Here is an 18553-nt window from a genome sequence, read left to right on the forward strand (position 1 = left end):
AATTAAACTACTACATTTTCAACTGGGTAAATTTTAACAGTCACTTGATAAAACATAAAAGATGTCACTATTGGGGCTTCTAGTCAATACAGACTAAAAAGAAAACATAACTTCTGGTAATTCTGATTCCTAGTTTTTTCAAGTATTTAAATATGCGTTTCATAGGATGACTTGGCAGGAAGGATAGCTTAACTGTACCATACTTCAAGAAGATGACTTACGTATTTTTATCTTAGGTAAGGCCATGATCAGAGGAAAGATACAGACCTTACATAACAGGAAAAACATCTTTAATCAAGGTGTTATCAAAAGTTGGGTTCTGCTGATACTATGCAAGCTGTGACACACCTTTAATCAAATCAGTGTTGTTAAATGCTAGAAATTTATTTAAAGTGTCATAAAAGGGAATGTCTATGACTATGAATCTCTGGATTTTAAAAAGCTGAACTCAGTACCACTCTCAACTTTTGAATAAAAAGCAAATAAAATGGAAAAAACTCTAACAAAGCCTTGTAAAAATATAATACATACATTACATAACATTTAATATATAAAGGAAGAGATATGTAAGGAGCACCTTACATATAAGGGAGAAAGACGCAATGCATAAACAAAAAAACATTACAAATTCTGACAGATAATCAAAAGCAGATAGGCTTGGAACTCATGAGGCACCCAGGATACCAGAGGCACAGAGACGCTCAGGGATGTGGCACTGCCACCAGTGACCACTGAACAACTACATATTGAGTGTATACATACAGAGACATGCATGCAAAAAGTGAGGTACTTCAAACAAAATTGCTATTTTTTAAACAATTCGCAGTATTCTTCAGCCATAATGAAATAGCTAATTAGCAACAGTACTTCCCTAATACAGTGTACTCGTGCTTTTAAAACTATGTTAAACATCTGAAACTAAAAGAACTGAGAATTCCAGCATCTACGAAAGATCTGCATACCTATATAATTGCTGTCACAACCTATATCACCTTCATAATATACTTGTCCCAAAAGACTTCTACTCATGATTTTATAGTAGCTTTACCTCAGATCCTAACGCCGATGCTGTAAGCTCACTCACAATACTAGCAAGCAACCCACAGGTATTAGAAACCAGATGTGAAGAGAAAAGTTCATTTTCTCTTCTAAGGCTGTTCCGTACTGGCAAAACAACAATGACCAACATCTTTTCCAGCACTTCCCGAAAGCTTGTCATCCCTGAAACGTTTTCTTCACTCTGCATTACGAAAAGAAAAATGACAAATGAAATTGTTCTTACTTAAAAAAAAAAAAAACAACACACATTTATTTTCACATACTAGAGGCATTAGGTAATAGAAAAAATCATGACTACTTAAAAATAAGAAATGTCTAGGGTAAAAAAAAAAATTCCCAAAGTTATCATAGTATGTATTCCTCTGTTAAAAAGACTGATTAATAGTCTTAATTTCCAGAATGAAGTGGCACTGACTTAGCTTATTGCATTGGAAAGATATATAGGTGTCTTTCCCAGGAGAGGTCCTTATAGCTCTCCTTGTCGTAATATCTATAACTATACATTAGAAAACAACAGATATATTACCACCTATGGAACTTTTCATATCATTGTCTTCCCAACTGTCTAAAGGAAACTGAGAAGCTTTTTGGTTTGGCGTTGGCAAAGAGAATCTTCTGTGCAACCAGGTAAGATAAAACCAGTGGCGAGATGCTTACAAAAACAGCTGTCACTTCACTGAATGAAGACTGTGAAACAAATCTAAGCTTTAGCATCTACTGTGTCTTCTCCCCAGCAGTGACATTCACTGTTATTCAGAACACTTATCCATACTGGAAGTCATGGCCAATAAGAAAAAATAAAATCAGGTCTACGGATGGAAATCAAAGGTTTGTCTTTTTCACCATTTTGTCTCCCAAAAATATTTAAGTACTGAACAGATAGGGAAGACAATCAGGTCAAGCAAATCTGCACAGATAGATAACTGCACAGAACTCAGTCTATTGTTGGCAGTCAAGAGGCAGCTGTACCCAAGATGGAAATATTATCTTTGCATTTAATAGCTTTTGGTGGTTTTTATTCTTCTTTATTAAATTGTGCAGGTGCTTTTGAAGCCTGTGAAAAAATTTAGCATAAAAATGGCCTATAGCAAGATGTTGCACAGCTTAACTGTTTATTTAACGAAGAGCAACTACCTTTTGAACTTTTTTCCTAAGGTCTCTGGTTGCTTGCATCTTTTGGCATCGGAAGGCTCAACAATCATCCTTTATTTACTTTCCTATATAATTCATAATTTCCTAAGATGCTACCCCTCTTGTCTTCTAAAGCGAAGAACGCTAGTAGTCCCATATCTTTGGTTATCATCTTTACCCTTTTTCATTAGCGGAAATCTATTTTAGAATAACAAAACTACAAATACACAGTGTTCAGGAGCCCTTGATTAGGAAATTGCTTAATAACCTTTCATAGAAGTATATGAATGGGGCTTCCTTTGTCCACCTGCTTGTTGACTCCTTTAAAAACTCCAGTTTGAGACATGAATTATTACCAAAGCTGTGTTGATTCTTCCTCAAAACACAATCTATCCACATGTTCATTCTTGTGATCGCATTAAAAAGCTGAAAAACTGTTGCAGAAAATACTATCCAAATGGAAGACAACTCTACACTGTATCTCTACAATTAGATATTTCAAAATAAATAAGAATAGTTTTTGCTTAGACATTCTCCAAACAAGAAATAATTGGAGTATTTCAGACCAACAGATAAAATTTGGGTAAGATAGCAAGGTTCTGAAAGCAGCGTTTTAGAAAACACTCCAGCAAATTCAGCTACATTCTTATAAAGCTAAATCAATTTACATGACTGTTTTTCGTTGCAAAGTAAAACAAGTAGCTAAATTTTTAGAATATATCCTAACCTGACTAAGTTTTTCCATGTGTGAAACCAAAAGAGGAAAACGATGGGCCAGAGCAGAATCATTCTCAGTGCTGACTTGTTTGACCATTGATCGCAGCAACGCCTCTCCATCATAAGCGATGGGAAAGATCGAGGTCAGTTTTACTGATGTGTGGCAGAGAGCAGACATAACGGCAGCAAGGAGTCGGCTACTGGAGGTTTTGAAGTTTGCTTCTTGGATGTCCTAAAAACATTAAATTAAATTAATACAGTGGCACCATTGCGTTCAAAGTAAATGACAGAGAACCTACTTTTGAAAGAAACTTTCCAGTTTTTTTAGTAATTATAAAAATAATCTAGATGAGGAATATCATGTTCTGCCAGCTTTCCTGTGAATTTATCTTCTCTTATAAGCTTCTGTTCAGATCAAATTAGAGTAAGTAAAATTTGTTGGTTGAAATATTTTAAAACAAACAACCCATTTAAAATTACTTTTGAAATGACGGCACCTATTGATGACCAATCATTTACTACAATTAACCAATGTAATTACAAGAATATATTAAAGAACTGATTCCTCACTTTTCTATGTTAAATGAATTTTCATGAAAGAAGCTTATAATCTCACTGTCACCAATGCAAGCAAGCAACTACAACGTCTATATGTGGGATGCTCATTCACAATAAGCAGAATACTTAGAAAAAAGCTGTTGATTACAGGATAATATTGCCAGCTTCTCGTGTACTTTGCTGGATCAGAGCACTGTTGTAACATTTAATAATGAGAAGTTACTCGAGTATTACTGATGAGCATAAAAAATGCCACATAAAAGCAGGTGCTGACAGTTACCAGCACCACAATTTTTTTCACTGTCTCAGAGACAGTCTTACTGCTAAGGGAGCCAGAAGTACCTTGGACCTTGTTGAACTTGGACACATTTTACAGACAAAACAAAACACACAAACAAACAAAAAAAGAATAAAGCTAATCCAAACCAAAATTAACAATTATTTAAAAAAACCAAACCAGAGCAGAATTCAAGTTGCAAACCAGGATAAACACAGAAAAGGAATAAAGGTTAGGCCCTTAGCCAAAGGGCCAACTCTGTTGTAATATTTACTTCTGCCACTTTACTGTACCTGGTCTAAACAATTCAGCAAGTCACAGAGACATGCCCACTGGAGAGCCGGCGTTGGATAAAAGGAATGAAAGCAAGCTGTGAATGTATTATGGCATTCCTGAAGAACAGCTTCTAAAAGACTGAGGGGCTGACTGAGATATCCTTGTGGATCATTGTCCAACTTCACCATGCAGTGATCAACTCCTTCAGATAAAATTTTTCTCAGCAAGGTCCTTGTTTTTCCAATGCAATCTGCCAGTTTGCTGGTTTCTTCTACAACCGCCTTAGCCGTAGCTAGAACGTTTATATAAAATGGAGTATTAAATGTCCAATAAATGAAATATTTTCATATTCAAATGTACATTTTACATGCAAATAAAACAACTAGAATTTAGCAACACTGATGAATCTACATTCGGAGAAGTTAATTTCAAAAGGATAACAATGGAGGGTGTTTTATACAGATATAATAATATAATACAGCAAAGAAACCTGAACATCAGAAACTTCCAGTTTTCCAGTCTTTATATTATGAATACATTATTAATATATTATGCTGTCTTTCAAATTTAAATTCTCCTTACTACCAAAGTAGCTACTATGCACAGAAACAGGAAAAAAAGAAGTTACCAATAGTTCAAAAGGACTCAACTGTGAAATGAAACAATAAATTAACTTTAAAATAGACACAAATTACAGTAAAAATGTGTGGTGTTGGATGCTTGGTTATGCAGATAATTGCAAATATCCTGTTACTGACAGGAAGTCTCTTAATTGCTCCAATAAAACCAACTGTATAAGCAATTTCATCTTACAGCTTATCCTAAAGGAAGATCAAATTTTGAAATTCCTGTAGATTGTTATTTGCTGATAAATATGAAACAAGTGAATTAAGCGGAATACCTGATATTGGATATATTTCACAGGTGTAGACCCTCAGCAACCTCAGGCAGCAAGTGCCCACAAAACGCAACCTTTCTAAGTCCAGAAGTGTAGCAGTGTATTGGAAACCTTTAAGTCCACGAAGTTCTTCGACTCCCAGTACCAGTGTTGTCCAGCTCCAGTGAAGAATGCTCAATAAGGATTCAAAGCATTCCTATTTCAGGGTATGAAGGACACAGAAGGCAGATTTTGTGTTAAAAACAAGAAGTGATCTTTCAGTGTCAGAAGAAGGTGAAAAGCAAATAGCATCTATATCCATGTTTATTATGAAAACGTGTTTAGGTCTAAACACATCTACCATATGACACATAAATCCTATTTGCTTGAGAATACAAAAGAGCACTGAGGACGGAGAGACTAATACCATGCTAAAACAAATTTATAACATATGTTATAATACCATTGTGTGTGGAATTCTCACAGTTATTTAAGAACTAACAATTGTTTGTATTCACCTGTAATACAGATTGTTCAGTAAGTTTTACTCGCTTCATTTGCATATGAGTAGTGTAATACCTGCTTTTAACAGAACACATTCTTGTCGTAACAGTAAAGACTTCACAGGGCTGTCTTTGCTCTGCTTTAAACAGTTATGATCTGCACGACCACGGGAACTATATCACATTTACACTACTTGAAAATGTAACAGAAGCACATTACAATCCACAAGAAATTTGAGAATTTAAGAAGTTGATAGCTTCATAAAGTTGTATCTCAGAAGGCAAACTACAAGTATTCATTATTGAATACCTTCAAGCTGCAGGTATACCTTTTAGCTGCAACAATCAAGCTGTTTATACAAAGTTAGTTATAAAATGCCTAATGCTGCAGAAATCCAAAACTTTCCTCTTATCTCAGTTCACATCTGTGGTGAGGGATAACAGCAGCAAGATAATGAAGAGGAAGGATACAGCGCAAAGTATTAAAAGCCATAGGAGTTCATAGCTTAAAGCAAATATTTTTAAGCAAACATATATTAAGAGTAGCTATTAATAGGTCAATAATATGATTACTAAAAATGCAAATTTTGTAGATAATACATTTCTGAAAAAAAAACTAGATAAGATCATCTTGATCATTAGAGAATACTGAAGAAACAGAAAATACATAAACAAGAGAAAGCAAGCTGGTTAAGAAAACTGAACTGCAAGTGTCCATATGGAGGCAATAACTTCAGTGTAACTATCAGCTGAGAATATTGACAGTATCTGTAATGCAATATAAAATATAAACCAGGATGGAACTGAAAATAAAATAATCATTGCTTGTAACAGATAAGGAAGGGACTGTACGTCAAAAACAAAGACCGAATTTGCCTTATCTTGCATAATACTGCCTTTCAACTTCATGCACTATTCCTCAAAATTTGACTAACCTCCTTGTATGTGAAGAACTGCAGAGTAGCTTCTGTTAATGGCTGCAGTTCACTGTGCCTATTAACACCCCTTTCCTCAGCCCATCAAAGTTTCATTAAATGCTACCTCAGCGTGCATCAGAATGCATCCAAGAGGAAGATGAATCTCACCAATGGCTAATAAATGCCAGTAATTTAAAAGCCACAGAAGAAAGCATATAGCAAAACTCCCTCAAACTCTAAAAAGCCTGCTATTAATTATATTCATGTCTAGGCAGGGGGTAAGGCTTGTACATTGAATACAATCAGTAAGTATGAATTCAACCCACCCCACACCTTCCCAAAAAAACCCAAACTAAGTAGCTCACACATGAAAGTAAACTATATGTTGTAAACAAATACATTTCTAAGCTCTCATCCTCAGGTCAATCCCAAGCTTAGCTTAGACTTAAGTTTACATCTGAAATCTTGAGAAAAAAAGTAAAAAAAATACAACGTTCTACATGTCAGTGTACCTAACTCCTGCTTGATAAAGCAGACAGAAAAAATCATTAGTTATTTCCACATGTATGTCTTTCAGTTTTCTAAATAGGGATGAACTTGCAGGAAATACAGAAGACCCTTGATAATACTCACCACTGAGACAGTTCTGGCAAAAGATCTCTTTAAAATATGCACAGGTTCACTGGTCTGCTGTTTTCCTTTGGATGCACTGCCATCACTTGTTGGTAGCCTGGAAGAACAATTTAAGAACTAACTTGAAAGCCGCACCAAGTTTTTCCTGTTTGTATCGTTCAAGTGGAATGAAGAGGGAAGAAAAGTTTAATGTAATTATAAAAAAACTTGTTCAATTTCAGCATAACTCCCTCTCCAATCCTTCTAAAACCAGCAATCAAATATCTTAAATTCTGTTCAACTGGCAGAATTGTGACAACTGATAAAGTTGAGATCTAATTATGTATGAAATTAGTAGAAGTATTTACTGTATTTCTTCAGATGACATTAAGACTAGAAATGTTATTCCTTGAAGGAAACTGATTTTGTGGAGCTACTACTATCTGTTTGATAGTATACTACTCCTGAGCTGAGGTCTACTTAACAGAATACTTCTCAGCTAGAAAAAAACTGAAGCATGTTAGATGAAATCATGAGACTCTACTGAACTAAATTTAAGTCTCAGAACATAATGTGTGAGGAATCACTTCTTAAAGAAAAACTGCAAAGAAATTAACAGTGGTATAATGGATTTATTATTTTTCTCAAAGACATCAAGTTTTCCCCGAATTTTTCAGATATTGATATCCTTAGTTTAATAATTTCATGAAGCCTACACTTACTTTAACAAGGCCTCTGTTTAAACACATGGCAATAACTTGTTCTAAATAGAGGTCAAAATATTACCTGTATAGTAACTGCGGGATCTGCCCAGCATTAACATCTGTACCATTATTTGATTTCTTGGAACTTTTAAACTGAAATACAACACTGGAAGAGAATAACCCAATTATTATTCAAGCAATATCAGATCTCTTATTTTGTATTAAAAGATATAGGAAAAAAATATACCCATCATCTGTAGTAATAGAGGCCTGTCCATGAGATCCACAATCACTGCTTGGTCCTGATACTCTTGCCCAGGCCACATACCACCAGCCAGCTTGCAGGAGTACTGGTTCATCAAACATCATTGCATACTTCTCTCTGGGAAAAATAAATTTTGAAAGAGATATAAGTGAATTAATTTTTAGATTAACCTTTAATGAATTACCCCCACTTATAAAACAAAATTGAAAATTAATGGAAGTTATTAATCCGAAGTATCTATTTATATTCAACATTAAAAATATTTAATTGAAAAATATTGTAGTAATTTAAAAAAATAATAATTCAGAAGGACCTACAAATGCCTCAAACTACCTTGATCTTGCATTTTGAAACAATCAGATATCAAATGCCAAATAGAGTAAAGAGAGACTAAGTCAAATTAACACACAATAACCCAATTATATTTAATGCATAGTACTGCAAGAGAAGTATTAATTATATTATTTACTTCAGAAAATTCTGGCTTAATTTTTGTAAGTAAAAGGAGCTTATACATAAATTCTTAGGAATAACACACGAATATGTAAGAAAGTAACAGCATATATATTTATGGTTATAGATACATAAGAATTAAACCAAAAAGAATTAGCCATGGATTATCTAAATGTTAAATTATTTCATAACGGAATGAAAAAGCAGCTAAAATATGGCTAATGCCATCCATATGAACAAATCTTTCATGCAATAACTACTTTATTCCACTGAGCTGAAGCACAATAACCCTTCTTTTAGGCATGATAATTTCATACTACAATAAGTTTAATGATGAGTTCTTTAATACAAATACCCATTTGCACTTGAAAGCATCCTTTTGATAGAAGCATTCAAAAGAGCTGCTACAATGTTGTGTCTTCTCATCATAGGAATATGGGATTTGACTTTAATTTATATAAGAGCAAGTGTGAGGTGATTTTTCCTTTTAATTTAGTACCATAATGGCTTGGTGAGGCATTCGGTGGTTTACTATTTTACCCAACACACTCTGAGTGTTTTACATTACTCGCTACAAATTTCTAATCATGTAGATAATACCTCTGCTGATATTTAATATTATTTTAATATGTATATGAAAAAATTGAGAACAAAGGTCAAGAAGTAGGTAGAAATAGGTGAGGAAAACATCTTACCTAGCAGCACAATCATATGCTAAGACATCTGTTTCAGCAAGAAGGTCTCCATCAGTCTCATGATCTCCTCCATCTGGACCCAATTCAAACAACTGGTGGAGTAAGAAAAAAGGTAAAAATATGTCTTAGCTGTTAGAAACCTTATAACAGCATTTTTCCTGTCTAGAATTCTGCAAATCCTTTACAACTGCTTTCGCAAAAGTAACCCCTAGTTATTACCACTAACAGGCAAATTCATACCTGGATCTCAGAATTTCGTAATATCATTAACTTTTAAAAAATAGCAATTCACACTGATCTCACAGTCCTATGCCCAGGTATATTCCTAAGTGGAGAACCTCCCTGAATCTTGCAGGCAAGTCAAATGCAGAGCATCTGAAAAAGGCAAATTTGGGCGGAAGGTGCAGGCCTTTCGCCATAGATTGAAATGCACTGAAGATATAACTCAACTTCTCCAGTAAGTGGCAGCTTGACTGTTAGCAGAGCTGGTCAACTGTGTTACAAACAGTTGGTGACTAGGACAAAAGATGATACCTTTCTGAAAAGAACATTTTTCTTACTCAGTCAAAAACCACTTCTAGAGTTTGATTAGTCTGAAAAAGGACCTCAATAAATGTCTATGACATCTCTTGCAAACACCTGTTTAATAGAGAGTTTGTCTGTGGTAGGACTGGCAAATCTTATCTTGGCTATAAGCTAATCCTAGACAACCAGAAACAAATTGAAAAAATAATACTAGAGTGCTTTCACAGGTTTACTACTTATAGTATGAACATTAGTCATGCCTTTTTTTTGTTGTTGTTAAGTTCCTTGACTAGAATGAAGTACAACTACTTATTTTGGATCTCCTGTTGTCTTATGCAAGTGTTAGTACTAAGCACATACCACCCATTTCCCTAAAACAAACTTCAATACCTATTCACCTGAAAACAGAAAATCAATAACCCACTAAACAAAAAGTAACAACATGTTCTGAATATACACATATAATACAAATCTCAGACAAATATTAGATCCTTCCTTTACAATGTTTTTTGGGAGCTTCTGAAAACTCCATTAAAAGCAGGAACAGAAGCTAACTGTCAGAAACCAGCACTCTGTCATCACATTGTCTATGTGAGTTTTTTTTATCCAAAGCCAGCTTTATTTATTTATTTTAAAATCAGCACACATGCTCCAGCCCTAACCATCCTTTTACTTGGCACAGAGCAGACTTAAATATGTTTGGTGACATTCACTCTCTGTTGAAGAATCCCAGCTGAGAAGTTATCCAGAGAAAAATCTGAGAAAGAGGTGGCAGGGACAGCAGGAAGCAATGGCTCAGCTGGTACCAAACGAATTCCAGCTACTGATAAATGCTGTTTTTCTGTTGTTGAGAAGCCATCCCTTGTGTATTTTGACATAGGACATGATTCTAACCTGAAGTCCATAACACCAATTTTCTGCAGGTGGACCTCTGAGCATTGTGTAAATAGATCACAGAACCATTCCACCCACTGCCACATCTGCTCAAGACATCTGTATGATGGCATTTAGTGAAGGTCAGAATGGGCTAATTCTTGACAACTAAGATAGTAATTTTCAGCTCTCTACTTCACCTGCCTTACCTGCATAAGGTTCATTACTCCTCACTGAGAAGCCTTCTCTAGTTCTATTACTAACGCTTTTAATATACAGTAAGCCACTCATTCATCAAAAATAAAATTAAAGTTTTAGGTAGCATTTCCAAAGTTCTGATTTTAAAACATAATATTGTTTAAAACAAACCACAAAAAACTTACCTTTATTTTAGCAGTGTATTCACCTCTACCTCCAAAAAGACCAAGACCACCTAACAAGATATCCGTATCTGCACAGAAACGGATGGCTTCTACTGAGTGGGCTGAATAACCCCAGCCTCCTCCATGACCTGCACAAAAAAAACCCACAACAAAAATATATTTAATCTATTTTAGTCTTTTATTCTACAAGCCTGATCGGCTTGTGCTATAAAATTTTACTGTGCACATACTTTCAAATCTGTTCACAACACTGTAGTCCTCTTTAGAATAAACTTTCATCACTGCTTGAGTTTCTTCCTCTGTATTTGCTACACCCATTTTTAAGTCCTGCATAGCAGCCAAAGTATCAAGACAACCTAAAAGAAAGCAAAACCAATAAGAAATCAACATTTCTTACTGTTGATTATAATCAGTGAAATGGAAATCAATATTAGTCAAAAGATCCAAGCATCGTAACTGCTTTCTCCCTAAGCCATACATATGCTACTGAATATCATTATAGCTTTTTGACTAGATCAGGGGTCACTGCTGTAGAACCTCAGTGTTGTTACTGAAGATCCATTTCATTTAATTTATTCATTTTCCAGAATAACCAAGAAATGTGATTAAATCTACTTTGCTACTTTTCTAATGGTAAAGAAATTGTCAGCAACACATTGATTTTTTTTTTTCTTTTATACATTTCCCATATTACCAAAAAAGAGTTTAAGTACCAGAATTATGGGCAGATTTGAGAGTCGTCAGAGAATTTGTTTCACACACACGGGTACCTAATGTGCCTTACTCTGACTCAGACACAAAAAAGTACGGTTGAAGTTAAAGTTCCGCACTTCTCTAACACAAAATGGAGCAGAAGGAGGAACTGATCATTCATCACAATCAGCAACTGAGCTAAAAAATAAATCACAAAGCTGTGCTTTGAAGCACTGGGTATGTTGCAATGTAGCCTGTTTATACATTAACAGAATACGATTATTTTTTGGTAGTTTTTTTAGACTACAAAATGAAATCATATTACTCCTAGTGCCCCATGATACAAAACCACAAAGACTAAATTCTAATTTTAGATATTTAATTCACTTTAAAACAAAAATAGATTATTTAAGAGTACTTTTTTCCTGTCTTTCGGAGACTTCAGGTTAATTTAAGAGTACTGACTTTATCCTGTAGAAGGTCCAAAAGATCATCTAGGAAGGCTTCTTAATTTATTCTGCTGACCTTTAGTAGCAGGTTCCATCAGAACTCTAAAATCCTCTAGCATTATTAAGACAGCAGAAGATAACTACTACGATTAAAATAATGCATATCAGCCAGATCGTAAGTGTTAAGAGCTATGGTGAAAGATTACAAAGTGAAGTTTTAACTCACAAAAGTCACAATTCATTTATACATTCAGTAATGCCTCTTTAGTTCATCCAAGTTTCTGACTCATCAACTATATATGTATACCTAGAATGTGCAAAGCTGCGTGAGATCTGGTGGTGAGAGCTTTGGAACCTGTTGGTAGAGCAAGTTCTGGACTCAAAATACTACACCGGGACTGCATGTCAGGAGCTGAGGGAAGTCTGGAATCGGCAACTACTGCATTGTAACTCCACAGTTCCCTAGCATTTGGTCGAAACCTAGAGCAAGACAAAACAGAGTGAAAAAAAACCCTTTTACCAATTAAAACAATACAAAACCCGAAGTTACAATTAAATTTTATAAGCTATTGAATGTAAACTGTAGATCTGCTAGTACAAACTCTTAAAACTGGAAACCATTACACCAAATACATAAACACTTCATTAGCTTAACACACTAGCAAATAGACCAAAAAAGGCATTCTATTGTTCTTCAAGTCAAAATCATGTTATGGATTTACACATTTCAGATGATGTTAAGACACTTTTCAAAACCAATAAATATTAAAATGGCATAATCTATTAAGAAGCATGAAATAACTAGTAAAGTACTAGATATAATGGCAGATGTGCTCAAAAATTATAAAGATGCCAAGCGAAAGTGAAAGGGTTACTCACCTTCAAATAAGAGTAAAAAGATCTTGAGAAATCCAACATATTTTGTTTGGGCTTTTTTTAATGGATAACGTCATCTTATGACTTTTTAAGGGATTACAGAAGAGGGCAAAATAAACAAAAGAATACAAAGACTTTCTATACTACAGATTAACATTGAGAAAAAAATTAATAAAATAAGGTCTTTGATATCACTATGTAAAAGGAAGACAGAGTTACAAAAGGAATTTTCACTTGATACACTGTTCTAGAAATCCAAATGGGTCTAAGATGGTCTAACTAACAAAAAGAAATAGCTTAAACTGAAAATATTATAAGACACCATATGTATTCAGAACTTTAATGAGCAATGTGCAAGCTTATACATACATGTATATTCATATGAAATTATTTAACTACTTGAATTTCACTACTATCTGAAAAAGTCACAAAGCAGTAAAGAAAATCTTGAAAATCTATGTAATCAAGAATGCTGTCTCTCTATAAAGAGAAACTGCCCCCTTCATTTTAAATTGGCATGAATAAAAATGCCCAGGAATAACACCTAATACACCAAATATTTCACTACTAACAGGCATATTTGTTCACGTCTTCTTTAGACTTCTACTATTTTCTATTAAACAAGAATGGGATAGAACACAGAAATAAATCTCCACAGACTCCAAGAATCTTCAGTTAAGCATTTAAGCTCTTGCTTTAGTTCTACAGTCCCTGAAATTCTGCAAGACAAAATGCCTCAACCCATGCTCATCCACAATAATACCTTGACCATGTGAATTTGAACTTCCTCAAGCTGAATAACCACTTTACTGTGCTACATCAATTGAGAGGCATCACCTTTCCTCCTCTGAAACTTGCTGCTTTACCACAGCCATCGATAAACTACATTTTTCATAAATTGAGTTGTTCAGCATGTTTTAATCACGTGGATAATATGACTGAGACCTTTAAGGGATGTGGGTGCTACTCTTCCTTATTTCAAATCCCAGTATAATTTAATTAAGAACTGGTACTTAGCTAATGAGATATAAACAATTCTGGGGGTGTGCATTACACACAACTACAGCCATGATAAGGGAATATGCCTAGCAAATATGCATGCTTCAATGTTAAGTGGCTATTAAGTTCCTGAATCTCAGTTTGGGATGAAAACATTCAAAGTAGGATGCAAGTAGTCTACAGACACAATGATCTTTTAAAAATATGATCCTACATGATACTATCTTTTCCAGATGAACGCAGACTAGCTGGTTCCCTGATTTATTCTGTGATTATTTCTGTTTTTCTAAATCTTCAAACAGTTTAAACATCATCCATCACTTGCAGTCAGATGACAGCTTTTAAATCACTGTAAAAGAACTGGATGTTATGATTCTGTTTTGGAACAAGGGCTTATGATCTATGCCTGCTCGAATACACCACTGAAAGCAATCACCCCCCAGACAGTGAAATAAATACAACCATAATTTGAATGTCTATGCCATTGAAGCAAGTATTTTATTTTGACCTCTCAGAATGTCAGAACTGAAAAGAATACAATTACTCCACTTCTCCTATTGAGGTCTTAACCACTAATGCCTGAGAGGAGGATAAGGATTTAAGACACAAGGTTGTGGAAGCTTGGTATGGCAAGAAAATCAAAATACTCAGTTAAGTGTTAAGGAGATGAATGGAGGTAAGAGAAGAACAGAAAGATTGAATAAGTGGAAAAGTTTTGGGTCACCTAACCATAATGAAACAGGAATGAGAATGATGAAAACAAAAGAAAACAAATAAATTCAGCCAAAAGAAGGTGCTTGGTTTTGGCTTATTTGAAGAAATTGTCGCAAAACTGTGAAAAAAAGATACATGAAAGACAAAAAGCTAAATCATTTACTAGGTAAAGGAGCATAATAAAATCTCCAGCTTCCAAAAATATATTTAAAAAGGATTTCTACACTATGACTTTAATAGCTATAATCCACACTTGCCTCCAAATAACATCATAGACAGGATCCAGACACACACCAGAACCTTGAAGATCTTCCTGTTCAGAATCATTGAATGTTTTGCAACTGCCATCTACTTTGTTTATCAGAAGACATTTAAAAGGAGGAGGTTCTGATATTGAAGCTGGTACCAAACCTAGATTAGGGAGCAAACAGAGCAGAAAAACATGAAGACTCCGCTCATTACATGGCATTTTCTATGCATGAAGCATTAATGTAGTAGGGAAGAACAGATATACTGCTAGAGCAAAAAGTAAACCATAGTAAGATTTAAGTGCAGAAGTTTACACTTTTACATTCTTATTTTTAATAGAATTCATTTCAAAAGGAGCTAGGATCACTATGTGCAGTATAACTAGAAAGCCAAATATTTTTAATTCTTTCCATTCACATTTTTGACTTGTTGCTCCTCTGTTGTTCACGTGACCAAAGGTATTTTTTCTCTAACACTTCTATAAGCATTTAAAATATTTGAGAAGAGTTCTTGCCTATTATATGCCTGCTGGCAAATATCTCCGATGTAGCAAGCACATGAGAATTAATGAGAGCTTCGTCGATCCGGAGAAAAGTCTGGTCTCCACTCGCTCCAATCCACGTTGCTTTGCGTCCATATTTAGAGCCTATATTAGGCATAGGTGCTGGCTTTGCATTCCAGTAGGGCATATCCAGAATTGGTCTACCAAGCTGACCTTTCTATAGGGAGAATGCAAGAATTAGTAAGTAACAGTAACAATAAATCTCAAAGATGAACAAGTTACTTCAATAGTTTCAACATACAAAGTTAGTAAACTAGAAGAAATAGTTTATCACAAAATTACTTCAAAAAGCAATGGCTAGTGAAGTATTACATGTTTAAATACAAGGAACAAGTTATGGACAGATAAGCTCCTCACTATTCAGTTAGGTATTTGAGGTAACTTTTTTAAAGGCAACTCAAACTCTCCATGATGGATAACACTCCTTTCCATCTTCTTAATCAAATAGAGAAGCATTTATTTGCCTTCAAACTCAATAGCTGAATAACTTTAGTGCTAAACAAAGAACCAATTAATAGGACAGAAAAACAAAACAAAAACAACTAAAAACATCCCACCAACAAAAAAACCAACCAACCAACCCCAAACCATGCAGATTCAGTCTAAATTCCACTCAATTCCAAACTTACCTGGACTGTAAGACTTACAGTCCACATATGTCTCAAAAATACCAAGAAATCAATTAGCATTTCAAACTTGAGCCAAAAAGAACATGCTCATTAACCTCCTCACCTGGAGATCCAGGGCCTTACTTCTTATCTACAGCTAGTTACTGAGAGACAGACCAACATTTCTTATGCTGTACCTAAGTATGTAGTAAGAACTGCTGCAATAAACCTGTTCAGACTCCATCTACCTCACTCAGAAAAAGGAAATTCATTGCAGGCTGATGAAGTCGAGGTAATTTTTTCTTTAAAGTGGTAAGGGAGAAGAAGCATGCCCACACAGCAAATAGCCCTTTTTTTTTAACACATGCAAACAGACAGATAATAGAATATGTAATAGATATTTATATGCAATGGAACTTGCAATAAGAGTCTGAAAAACTCGTGCACCTTATAAAATAACCCAGTTTTAAACCACCATCTTCACTAAAATGTAAAAAACACCAAAAATTTCTGACATCATGTTTTTCTAGCCACAATAATATTAGAAGCCACATTTTAAACATAACAGACACAAACCCACATGCAGAAGTCATGAGTAGTTCTATAAAAGCAACAGTTTTGAAAAGGTCTTTGAACAATACACTAACTACTAGCTTATTTCTGTAAGTAAATATTATTTCCTTACTGAGAAACTTCCAAATGTGAAAACCTGGCCATCCATTAAGAGAATAGCTGTATGGTTGCTCCCAGCAGTAACTTGTGTACTAGGACCTGGTAATGCTTGCACCAAAGTTGGACATCCCCTATAGCAAAATAAATTAATTTTGTATCAATACATGCTTATGCAACATTTAACACATACGCTAGTATTATAAGGCTTTCAATCACCGTGAAATACATTCTCTATGTTCACATACTATATGGAACCAGAGTCAAGCAACATCTTACATATTAAATGAAGAAAGGTTTGACTGTGCTGAATATTAAGTTTATACCTTCTTTATTACAGAGAACCAGATCAAGTACCCTCTCTTCCATTTAACTCAAAAATTAGCATAGAACATAATTGTAGGATTAAAGTTACTGTAGTTACACTTATATGTCTGCATGTATATGTATTTACATTAAATATATTGCAATGAACTATAGCAGTAAAAGCAACTCTGTACTGAGGACCGTGGTTAAGCACCGATTAATAATATTTTTTCTGCATTATGAAGCAATCCAAGTCTTATGTGGTTAGTAACCTAGTACAATTACTGAAAGCAAAATTGATATGGCCCTCCTGAAACCACTGTTTAGGGAATCATAAAATAAAGAGAAGGTCTATCCACCTCCATCAACTTTCTAATGGAGAATAAGATTTAAAACTGCTTTCCACCAAACTCAGACTCAGCAAAGAACAAACCTCTCCAAATTGTTTTCCAGAAAGATCTGAAAAATTCTAATCTGTGTCTCTCTCAAATAGGTATAAGAAAACAGATTTCTCATTACAGTAAAGATGAAGGAAAAAAAACACAAAAGAATGATCAAGAAGCAAAGAAAGAAAACCTGAAGCGATGACTTAGAATAAAAACAAGAAAGAAGATTAAAGTATGAGATACTAAAAATTAATTTTTATCTCAATCTCAAAAAAAGTGAACAGGAGCCTACAAGAACTTGTACCAGACTTTGAATCCCATAATGAATGTCTACCAAGACTTCAAATTTATTGTGGACTTAGAAAGATTTCGAGTTTGAAGAACAAGTTATTCCCCAAAAATTCTTATGTTTGGGAACACTGAGCCCAGAGAACAGCAGCACTATTTAAACTTACTTTTAAGCACACACTTTCAAAAGTAGGTTAATCTAAAATAAGAACAGGTTGTCTTACACTGGAATGAAAACTTTCAGTCCACGGTTACCTAGCCATTGTTTAGCAGCTGATGTGTATAAAGACAGCTTATCTGCCTGTTCTGGTTTTGGCTGAAATGCAGGTAAATCAGAAGTCAAGAAAGTAGGAGGAAGGAGATGAGTTGTGTGTTCAGTATGGAAGAGGAAAGGGTAGATAGGAAGATGTGAACATATGGAAATGTGGAACAAAGGAATGCAAAATGAAGACAGGTTGATGACATAAAGGAGAGGGAACACAGCTACACAGAAATAAGTTATTCCTTTGCAGTGAATGCGGCTTCCAGTGGCTGAAGCTAGTGGAAATGGAGAGATTGAAGGGCAGTATAAGATTTGGTAGAGGATTCACAACACGACATCTGCGACTTCAGAAGCCTTTGTTGACTTAGAGGCACATGGGTTTGGGCACCAGTAAGATTACACACAGATACAGAGATCCAAGTTTAGCAGCACCAATGATGAAACATTTTAAAAACAGAAGAAACTTTACATTTGCCCTCCATTAATTTTAAGGAATCCTGAAAAGGCACTGAAGCAGAAACAAAACATAATTAAGAACTAATCCAAAAGCATTACCGTTAAAGGGAAATATTCTGATTATTTTTTTCCTCTGCCTTAAAACTATGGTAGTTGCAGGCATGGAATTATCAACCTCATGCTTTAAAGAAAAAAAAAGTTCATGTTTCAT

The 18553-nt window shown here is 34.7% G+C and overlaps 1 protein-coding gene across 32 annotated transcripts in view; it reads right to left on the reverse strand.

Annotated features, from left to right (window-relative positions):
- Window positions 1-18553, reverse strand: part of MYCBP2 (MYC binding protein 2) — a 198400-nt gene that overhangs the window by 93691 nt on the left and 86156 nt on the right. For all 32 annotated transcript variants that reach the window (XM_065056127.1, XM_065056062.1, XM_065056297.1 and 29 more), the window contains 14 exons: window positions 16661-16778; window positions 15320-15524; window positions 14814-14967; window positions 12275-12447; window positions 11056-11181; window positions 10826-10953; window positions 9045-9136; window positions 7879-8013; window positions 7714-7797; window positions 6949-7045; window positions 4920-5112; window positions 4036-4310; window positions 2918-3139; window positions 1049-1240 (listed from right to left, as the gene is read on the reverse strand). In XM_065056127.1, coding sequence (XP_064912199.1) covers window positions 1049-1240; window positions 2918-3139; window positions 4036-4310; window positions 4920-5112; window positions 6949-7045; window positions 7714-7797; window positions 7879-8013; window positions 9045-9136; window positions 10826-10953; window positions 11056-11181; window positions 12275-12447; window positions 14814-14967; window positions 15320-15524; window positions 16661-16778 — 2194 coding nt within the window. The remainder of the gene's footprint in view (window positions 1-1048; window positions 1241-2917; window positions 3140-4035; window positions 4311-4919; window positions 5113-6948; window positions 7046-7713; window positions 7798-7878; window positions 8014-9044; window positions 9137-10825; window positions 10954-11055; window positions 11182-12274; window positions 12448-14813; window positions 14968-15319; window positions 15525-16660; window positions 16779-18553) is intronic.

Source organism: Columba livia, chromosome 1 (assembly GCF_036013475.1).
Source record: "Columba livia isolate bColLiv1 breed racing homer chromosome 1, bColLiv1.pat.W.v2, whole genome shotgun sequence".
NCBI classification, from domain to species: domain Eukaryota; kingdom Metazoa; phylum Chordata; class Aves; order Columbiformes; family Columbidae; genus Columba; species Columba livia.